This window comes from Protobothrops mucrosquamatus, unplaced genomic scaffold (assembly GCF_001527695.2).
Source record: "Protobothrops mucrosquamatus isolate PMUCROS unplaced genomic scaffold, P.Mucros_1.0 scaffold301, whole genome shotgun sequence".
NCBI classification, from domain to species: Eukaryota; Metazoa; Chordata; class Lepidosauria; order Squamata; family Viperidae; genus Protobothrops; species Protobothrops mucrosquamatus.
The window spans coordinates 1,230,802-1,241,301 of record NW_015386644.1 but is presented as its reverse complement, the minus strand read 5'-3'; the positions used below and the strand labels follow the sequence as shown (position 1 = coordinate 1,241,301).

General features: G+C 38.2%; 1 protein-coding gene across 1 annotated transcript in view; it reads left to right on the top strand.

Moving 5' to 3' along the window:
- Window positions 1–10,500, top strand: part of PDE11A (phosphodiesterase 11A) — a 100,466-nt gene that overhangs the window by 36,904 nt on the left and 53,062 nt on the right. Inside the window, exons 9-10 of the mRNA XM_015814979.1 lie at window positions 8,713–8,859; window positions 8,965–9,072. Coding sequence (XP_015670465.1) covers window positions 8,713–8,859; window positions 8,965–9,072 — 255 coding nt within the window. The remainder of the gene's footprint in view (window positions 1–8,712; window positions 8,860–8,964; window positions 9,073–10,500) is intronic.

The following is a 10,500-nucleotide window of genomic DNA, read 5'->3' as shown; positions in this document are numbered from 1 at the left end:
GATACAAATACAAAATATAAAATTTAAGAGAATAATTAAAAATAAATATTTAAATAGGCCGCTTCTACTAAAATTTAGTTAAAACCAATTTAAAATACCCCTAGGCCAGTCCTGCCCGCTGAAACAACCAAGTCTTGAGGGCGCGGCGGAAGGAGGGGAGATCCGGAATCACCCGGATCTCTGGGGGCAGCTCGTTCCATTGATAAGTTGCCCCCCTAAAAAAAGTACAGGAAAAGTTAAAATCATGATAAGAGATTTCTCTTGCCATTTTAGCAAAAAATATAACCTAATTTCTGTCTGAAAAAAATAGTTGTATTTCTTCTCTCTCCATCTAAATGTTTACATACTTTTTCAAATTGGCCTTATGCACATATTTAGCTAGTCAAGGTATGAGTAAACATACATAGATGTACTTTTTCCCTATTAACTTCCTGGTGGACCTGAAGCTTATAGTCTTTACAGAAAGTCTGGAAAAACACAGATGCCTAGCAATACACAGAGCTTAGCCTTTCAAAGATATTAGAATAAAAAATATATACATTCTAATGCATTTATGAACCCAGTTACTTTCTTTTGCCTTGTTAAGAAGTTATTTGCAATTCATCATAGGTTTTATTAAGCAACAAAATCCTTGTTTAGTCATGACTAAGTTCTGTAAGCAAAAGAAACAAGATAATTTACCATTGGTTAAATTGGCTTCAGCAGTAAAGGATAAATATTGGAATACAAGGAAGACAGGATGCAGGCATGGTGCATATATCTGCATGCAGGCTTGTTGAGAAGTCAAGATTCAAGCACGGGTAGCCTGCAGCACTGATAATATAAAATTGATAGTGAGGAGGAAAGAGAAAAAGCTGGGTATAGGGAAGAAACAGGGAGGTAGCTATGGTTGGTGAAAAATTGGGGTCATTGGGTGGAAGAAGTTGTAGGCTAGCTCAACAAGAAGTAGGAGTTGGGCCCAGTTGTCCTGCTCGGAGCTGGGGTAACAACAGAAATACTGTTACATTATTTCATTGGTGCATTCTGCCTACTTATCTGCTTCTGGGTGATATTTGATGGGCAAATGGATTTGGATTTCCAAGAAGTCTGAACAGAGTCTTCCAGAACCTGGAGGTAAACTCAGCCCCTCAATCTGAGGCAATATAATTAGGCAGTCTGTATGACTAGAAGCCAGGCAGAGGGAAAGGTTGGCTGTGATGGTGAGGATACCTGTATAGGGAATTAAGTGACCAGATTTTGGTGAAATTATTTGTCATCATGAGGACAGTGGGAAAGATTTGTAATAAAGTCCAGAGGGTGGTTTTGACCGCACTGGAAGCATCTATTCTAGTATCAGTCTTTGAAACTTAAAAGATACAAGGTATCCAGGGCCCATGGAAGGGTCTCAAAAAGTCAAGATGTTGACCCTATTCAAAGTTCTGCCCCTTTTTTATATGCATGATGCATATACATGATGCATTTAACAAATGCCAAAGGATGTGTGAACCTTTGATTTTATGGCTACAGCCACCATCTTTACTTTTTTGGCCTGCCAGACCTCTCTGAAAGCATTGGAAGTACAAATATTAATAGAGAATTAACCTTATTGGGAGTAAGGGAGAAGAATTCTCTTATCATACATAATGCACAGAATGATATTGTTAAAAATTGGGGAAGAAATTTAATTTGGACAGGCATAAATATTAAAATATGTAAATATATTTACATACTTATAAATATACACAAATATTTTAGTGCATAGTGCTTCAGGAAAAAAATAAAATACTGCATAAGTATAGCATATGCTATCATCTATGATACATTATTCGTGTGAAAATGATAACAATATATCTTAATATATCTGGTATATAGAGAAGGATATTTGTAAATTCATACAAAATTGGCGTGAATATTGTTATAAAACATAATAGAGAAATAATAAAATATAGAATTCAGCTAACTATCCATACAATATTGTTAGGAGTAGTAAATAAATCAGGGGAAAAATACAGCATAATTAGTTATATGTTGACCATTATTATAGGCAAGCAATGGAGATCTGCTTTGTTTATCAGTTCTTAGTGGCAGAATAAACTGGAACTTAGTACTAAGAGGTTTACAGCTTATGAGTTCCTTTGAGCAAAAAGGAGGTCAGGAACTTTTCTGAAAAAAATGTTTTTTTTTAATCCATTCCATAGCATTACTTGGGTGGGTTAATTAGTAATAACATTTAGATTTTATTTATGTTTGATCTACAAAATATTGAAAGTTGTTGATGCATATTTGGTAAGATAATACATAGTCATGTGAATAGGTAAGTATACCCATGCTTTTTTGCAGATGTTTCATGACCAAACCAAGTAACATCATCAGTGTACTGATGATATTACCTTGTTTGATAATGAAGTGTCTGCAAGAAAACAACTAAGCTCAGAGAGCATCAAGGACCCTGCATTTTAACGCCGAGCTACAAAAACTCTATCGGTACAATTAAAAACTACAGTTATCTGGAATAAAAATCATGTGGTTGAATAAATGATGTTACCTGGGATTATGCTACTGGCAGGTCCTTTGCTTTTTTTAATAGGCAGATATTTTTTTTTTACATTTTTGGGGAGTGGTATTAATTATTTGCTGCCATTTTCATAGTTTTTGCTTTGCTTTTTAATGGCGTTTAATTATATTTTTATATTTATGTTTGCAATGGCCTGCACAGAACGAAGTTGAACAAGATAATGACCTCCATATGTAAAAACCAGTGATTTTATTACTGTAATATAGTATTATTGAGCCAATTTTGCCTTCTGCAATCTAGCATCCTCTATGTAGTCTGAATTATAGTTGAGCAGTGTGTCATATAACACCAGGATTAATGCAACTTGGGGAAAAGGTTATGGTGTGCTAGAATTCATCTAATGCCCTATAGGCAATAGCGTGACTTTAAGAATATTTGTTCCTGTTCCCCTTTCTGCCTCCTATCTCTCTCAGCAGGAAGGAGAAGCTGGTTTTTCAAATCTCAGACGTTTGTGGTAAGATTTTAAAAGGTGTACTTGGGCTTTCTTGGTGTGAGGGTGTGTATATCGCCTGGTTCATGTGCACTGCTATTTTTTAAACACGCAAAAAGAACAAAAATAGCAGCTAAGGAGCTGCGAAGATCAGTAATATCATCTGCATATCTGTGGTGGTAGGAGAGCTGTATTAATTGAGGTATGTCAAATACATGTAGTTTTTTTGGTCTGCCTCACTTATTCCTGAGATAGATACCAGCAGGGCATTTTTTGTCATAGAACGCCCAGAACAGAGTTCCGGCACCTTTTTTGTAGGGTAGGCAAGGCGGGTTGTATGACATGTGTGAGTTCCAGCACCTTTTTTTTTTTTTTAAACAAAAAAAGCACTGGATACCAGAGTTGTAGTGCTGAGGTCTTTGATGACTGCCAACACTGGAATCACACAGTGGGTTAAGAAAGGAAAGGAGGGAGAAGAAAGACATTTTTCATTACAAGAACAAGCACTTTTCCTATGGAGGAAAAAAAGAAGAAGAGTATGCTAAACCTGGAGATGTCCCTGCTTGTTCTCCATAATTGCAGCCATTATTGCTTACTGCAGAAAGAGAAGCCTATTGGCTGTTTATTTCTTGCAGTGTTGTAGACTATTCCTGTTTCCAGATGATGCCAGTTGTTACAACAAATGCAATAAAGTCATTTGTATAGAATGGGAGATCCTTCCTTCCTTCCTTCCTTCCTTCCTTTCTTTCTTTCTTTCTTTCTTTTTTTCTCTCTCCCTCTTTCTTTCTTTAGCTATATTAATAAAAATTAAATAATAAAATAATTTTGTATAAAATGCTGAATATCCATTATAACAATAGAAAATCTAACATGAGTTATAATATGAAAAGACACATATTTATCATACAGTCTGGGTTGCCTTTTTTAAAAAAATGTACTCTTACACATTTTGTCTGTGCAATCATAGTTCAGTCCTTGTCATATCTTGCTTTGTGCGTAATTTACTCTTCCTCCTTGCCTCCTCTCTCTACAGCTGTGTGTATAAAATGAATATGAAGGAAACCTTATTAAAGAGGATTTTATCTTTATCACTTGTCTTGTTTTCTCATGATGGCTGATTGATTGATTGATTGATTTTTGTGCCTTTGAGTCATTGTTGACTCCTGATGACTGCCTAGACAAGTTTTTGCACTTTTCTTGGCCAGATTTCAGAAGTGGATTTTTCTTGCCTGTTTCCTTGGGTTGAGAGCGAGTGTCTGGCCCAAGATCATCCATTGGCTTTGTGCCTAAGATGGGACTAAACCTCACGGTTTCCTGGTTTCTAACCTTGTGACTTAACCAGTACACCAAACCGGTTCTCGCTTATTTATTCAAAATTGTATTTCTCCTTTCAAAATCATAATATTACTTGAGCAACTAAAAAACAGCATAAATAATTGAAGGGCTGCCACTAATGAAAATAGTTCTGCGGTGTGGGGAAGAGTCCATTTCACGTATGATTTAAAAAAAAAAAAAAGCAGGCAGTTGCAGAAGTTACTGAGGCAAGTTCACAGACAACATTAAGCCAGATTAGTATGTTTGAATCAGGTCTGCCCTCCAGGTTATTTCCTTATTCTACCCATGTCAGGCATTACAAAACTGATGTAGTGGACACAGTTGTGTTTTGCAGCTTGACGTTCAGCGTAAATAATATACATACAACAGCCATAAATGTACACATACAAAGCCATATTTGCTGTCAGCTTTGCTTATGCTGATGTGCTTGGAATGCTTTCTTTGGAGAAGAGGTTTCTCTGGAGGGCTCCTACTTTTTAAGTATTTTGTTTATTAATAGCTGAAAGATTAATGGGGAATGGTATTTCAGTGACTCAAATCTTCATTTTGGTTATAAACCATTATACACCAACAAGACTTAAGACTGTTTTATTAATAAGAGCAAAACCTATTAGATTCAAAATATATCTAAAATCTAGCATTACCAACACAATATTCTAATGTTAAAATGGGGTCTTTATATAAACGTTTTTAATATAAAAATAAGAACTTTGTACAGGTAATCCTCAACTTTCAACCATAACTGACACCAGAATTTCTATTCTGTTGGTAAGCAAGGCAATTAACTGAGTCACACACCAATTTTATGACTGTTTTTGCCATAGTTGTTAAGTGAATCGCTGTAGTTGTTGAGTGAATCATATGCTGTTAAGGGCTTTAAACTTGGTTCCTTAGGTCTAGGCCAGGGGTAGGCAACCTTGGCTCTTTTATGACTCATGGACTTCAATTCCCAGGAATTGGCTCAGGAATTCTGGGAATTGAAGTCCATGAGTCATAAAAGAGCCAAGGTTGCCTACCCCTGGTCTAGGCTGTGAATTATTATTACTGGATGGTATCTCTGAACAGGAAGTTCTCTGAAGAGGAAGAAATTCTATGGCTCACTCAGGGACCTTCAGGATATACAGTGCCTGCCTTGTTCTCCCAGCAATCATTTTGCTAATCTATAATATTTAAGAGCTGGAATTTCAGATTAGCAGTGGCTATAAGCAAGCATTTTAATAATATATTCAGCTATCTTTTATGATAACTCAGTTATTATAATATTATAGAATATATATTATAATTGTATTATTAAAAAGCTATGGTTTTCATCTTATTCTGCTGTTCAAAGCTGAGAGAATGACAACAGCTGAGGCACACAGATAATATTTCTCTATTATTTAAATAACTTTCAATTGCCCTACATAATTCTGGCATTTTTATGACTTACTGTCATAAGCAAACAGTTACTTTATAAAAATGTTATCTCTCGGCTTTTAATTTAGTGCTTTCTTTGTTTATTATTACTGGACTTCTGTTTAAATATAGAGTGAAAAAAACATAAATACCAATTTTGACTTGTGTTGCTCATTGATCTTTATGATCAATTTGCTATATATTATTATTTTTCCAGCTGAGATAGCCTTATAGCTTTTCTCATCTGCAGCGTCAGGAAAATTCATGCTTCTGATTTTAGTTTATTGTAATCTTTTCACTGTTTAGCAACTTGTATAAAACAAGGGACTGGGAAAACTCTTCTCTATACTGTATGAATAGTAGAAAGGGCATATGCATATACAGGAAATTGTCTGATTTACTTATATTCACAGCTTTTTTTTTCCACCTCAAAAATGTTCAACAAGCATCGCTAGTCATTGCCAAAGATAGCTAGCAGTGCTTGGATTATAATTTCTGGATTTACCATGCAGACAATTTCATGCAATTTTATTCAGGGAAATATCAAATAGGTTGATGGAGGATCCGTCAAAGAAGTTTTTGTTTTAACTGCAAATGTGGACATTGTATGTAAAGGCCTGGATACTTACCCTGGGGGCAAGGGGGAGGAGAGTGAGCTGGGATCGACCACCCGGCGAGCAGACGGAGGAGTGTGGATTGAGGAGAGGGGAGAGATAGAGAGGGTAGATAGGATGTCTGGACAAGAGGGGGGGAAGAAAGACCAGGTAGGTAGAGTACAGCGGCCACCGGATGGGATGGGGGAGGTGGACGGTGGGGAGGAGGAGGAGATTAGGGAAAGAGAAGTAAAAGCACAACAATGTCCCTTTGTAGGGCCGATTACCCGCTCGCGCGCAGCTGCTCTACAGAAATACCAAACCCCGATGGAGAGAGAGAGAGAAGGGGTGGGGGTCTGTGGTATGAGAGGGAAGAAAAAGAAAAAGGGGGAAGACTGAGGTGTGCGTGTTAAATAATCAATAGGTTTCTTTGTCTCTTACCCACACCTTGCTAGTACACTTCGTCCGTTCCAGGTCCATCTAGTTGAGTAACTTTACTCTTACCTTAACCTCGCCACTAACCGGCCACCTTGTAGCGCTGTCGTGGATACCTGGCCCACGTTTCCGCCGATATTATATTCCTCACGGGAGGGTAACTGACTGTGCCTAGGGACTTCTACGGCCGGAAAGCTTGGGTCATTATTTATTTATTAAAACCTTTTTAAAAATTTTAAAGGGTTTTGTTTTCCTGGTGCTCATTTATATTTATAAGCTTTTATCATGAACACTCCCAGGAATCAACTGTCAGTTTTTAACATTGTTTTTAAGACATATATATATATGTATATGTATATGTATGTATATACACACACACACACATACATATATATATATACATATATATATATACACATATATATATGTGTGTGTGTGTGTCTGTCTGTCTGTCTGTCTGTCTATCTATCTATCTATCTATCTGCTGCTTCCAGCTTTAATCCATGATTTGTGGGTGTGGGTGTGTTTAAATATGATAGATGAATTATGATAAGCAAAATAAAATATTAGCTTGCAGTATACTTCTATAATGTTCATTCCTATCAAACTCAAAAATGGAAATGTTTACAGTAATTATTGTACAAATATTTGCATTTAGGAGACACCTCTCATTTTCTTACCAAGTGGTTTTAATGAACATGACTACAGGGAATTTTGATTGTAGAATACAAAAACCCCAACCTTGTGCAATGTACCCAATTCAATGTATTCTTGACTATGATTTAAGTTAAAGCTATGTTTTTAGTAGATAATAGAAATGGGAATAAAAAAGAGAGTAGAGTAGAACAGAACAAAACAGAACAGAACAGAATAGAATAGAATAGAATTCTTTATTGGCTAAGTATGATTGGACACACAAGGAATTTGTTTCCGGTGCATAAACTCTCAGTGTACATACAAGTAACAAGTGATAAATCGTGATCATGATAATAAAATACAATCATCATAAATCATAAGATACAAACAACAAAGTTATAGTGATAAGATGATGAAGGAATAAGTAATAGAAAAATGAGAAGGATAATAGTAATACAGCCCTACCTCGTGGTTTAACATCCCAGGGCATAAGACACTGTTGTGGGAATTAGTTGTTTAGCACAGTGTTGGCATGGGGGGAAAACTGTCCTTGTCTAGTTGTTTGGGCGTGCAGTGGGTATCCCATATGGGTCTTTGAAACTTACATTCATTTCTGAATATCTCTTTTTACTATAGCTCAAGTAAATTCTAAAGAGGGAGTATTTGCCAGGAACAAATATATATAATATAAAACAAGAAATCTATTATCCAATCCCTATTCCCCCAAAGCTGCTATTAAGGCAGCCCAATTACAGTATGTGATGGTATTTCTATGATGTCTGCTTCCTGTGCTTCCATTGTACCTCTGCTCACACAAGTGCATTTATTGATAAATATGAATGCATGTTTCCCATGCCAAGGTTTGTATAAGCCTCCTCCTCCTCCCAACTGCCAATCAAAAGCATCTTCTTTCCTTGATGTATGGGCAGTGATCTGAAACCAGCAAAATCAGGAATATCACACGTGTTTTTATTTAATGAATCTATTTGCATCATACACACCAGTTTTCTTTCCCAGGCCATGAATTTGCATTTCTCCTCCCATAGGATTTGTATTAACACTGAAATAGTATTGCAACAACAACAAAAAGTTAAGCAATTTAAATGAATGGAACTTGATGCAGTTGAAATACTTGTTGGCTGAAGCTTCAATTCAGCATAAACAGAAAATCTATTTTATTTTTTTTTTCCAGATTTGCATCAGAAACTTATAGCTGTTATACCAGTTATATGTATCCTCTAAATGATCTAGAGAACGTTTCAGTACACAAAAGAGAGTAGAAAAATTGCTGAATTGTGCCTGATAAGTTTTTCTTTCTCTCTGTGTGATTTTAGACAGCAAACATCCCTCTGGTGTCAGAACTTGGTATAGATAACGTCCACTTTGATGATTTTTCCCTTGATATGGATACCATGATAACAGCAGCCCTCCGGATGTTCATGGAGCTTGGAATAGTTCAGAAATTTAGAATTGACTATGAGGTAACCATCTGCTCTGCCGAGATAATCAGCTGCTTTTGTGTTGGCAAAGGAGGACCCATTTGTTCTTGTTCTTGTTCCTGAGGCAATTTTTCTTTCCCATTTCAGACACTGTGTAGGTGGCTTTTGACAGTGAGGAAAAATTACCGAATGGTTCTGTATCACAACTGGCGGCATGCTTTCAACGTGTGCCAGCTCATGTTTGCCATGTTAACTGTAAGTATGTGAGTGGCAAAAGAGATCATGTTCCCATCCCTCTTGCTTAGGATCTAAACATTAATCAATATTAATGGCTAATAATTAAAATTTATATAATTATTGTGTGTGTACATGTGCTGAAGTGAATAATGTGTTTTGGCTGCAGCAGTGGCCCCCAACTTTTTGGACTCCAGGGACCAGTTCTGTGGAAAGAGGTTTTTCAGCGGAATGGAGGGTGCGTAGTATCACTTGCTGCCTGCATCTCACTCGTGCACAGATGGGGCTTCATTTGTTTGCGTGGCCTGGTTTCTGGTGCACCGCAGACTGGTGCTGGTCCACGACCTGGGGGCTGGGGACTCCTGGCCTAGAGCATATTGCACATCCTCCTTCTTGGGGTGGAATGTTTTTAATAACCTTTTGTTCTTCTGCCACCACTAAATCCTCTTCAGGGTTTAGAAATCTGTAAGGTAACATAACCGAGTGGAATGCAGGACCAGTTAGTGTATATAAAAACTTGGTTTATATAGGAAAGGAAGGAAGGACAATTTTTTGGTATGAATTAACTTAAAAAAAATAGGTTCATGTATTGCTATACATCACGGGTGTCAAACTCAATTTCATTGAGGGCCGCATCAGCATTGCGGTTGCCCTCAGGGGACCGGGTGGGTGTGGCCAAGGTGGGTCTCGCCTACTGGGTGGGTGTGGATGGAGTGGGTGTGGCCTACTGGGTGGGCGTGGCCAGCTCTACATTGTTCGCATCAAGGGTGCCTGTGGGGGCCTGGGCAGGAGTGGGACAGATCTGAGGGTTTCTGGAAGAAGGGGGTGGGACCAGGGCAAGTGCCAAGGCACTGTCCATTGGAGGAGCCTCACTGTTCCTCTCAGGCCATGCGGGGGGGGAGGCTGGATGGTGGTGCGGGCTGCCCGGAGCCCTGGGCAGCAGAGGTCAAATGCCCAGCCTGGCCCTTGAGCACCTGTGGCACCCACTTCCTCAAGTCTGCTGCTCAAGGTTCTCCTGGTTCCTCGCTGTTTCCAGACAGCCTTGTGGAGCTAAGACTGAATGCATTTCAGCATAGATGGCCACCATAAAATTGTACATTGGCTCCCGGCTAGCCTGGGCCAGGGCCAAGGCAGAGGGGGCCATTCCCTCACTGTTTCCAGGATGGCTTTGTGGGCCACATGAAACCGCGGGCCGCATCCAGCCCCCGGGCCTTGTGTTTGACATGTCTGCTATACATCATCTATATCAGACATGTCAAACTTGCGACGTCACGTGACGTTGCGCGATGTTTTATAGAACTTTTAAGAATCACTTTGAAAAAGGTGTCATGCCAATATAAATTTTAATTTACATCTTCCTCTAGATGGAGCTCAAAGGCCAGATTTGCTTCAGGCTGCTTTCTGGTTGTAAGGAATGGAAATGCATTTTGTTTTCAGAGAAATAGCCTT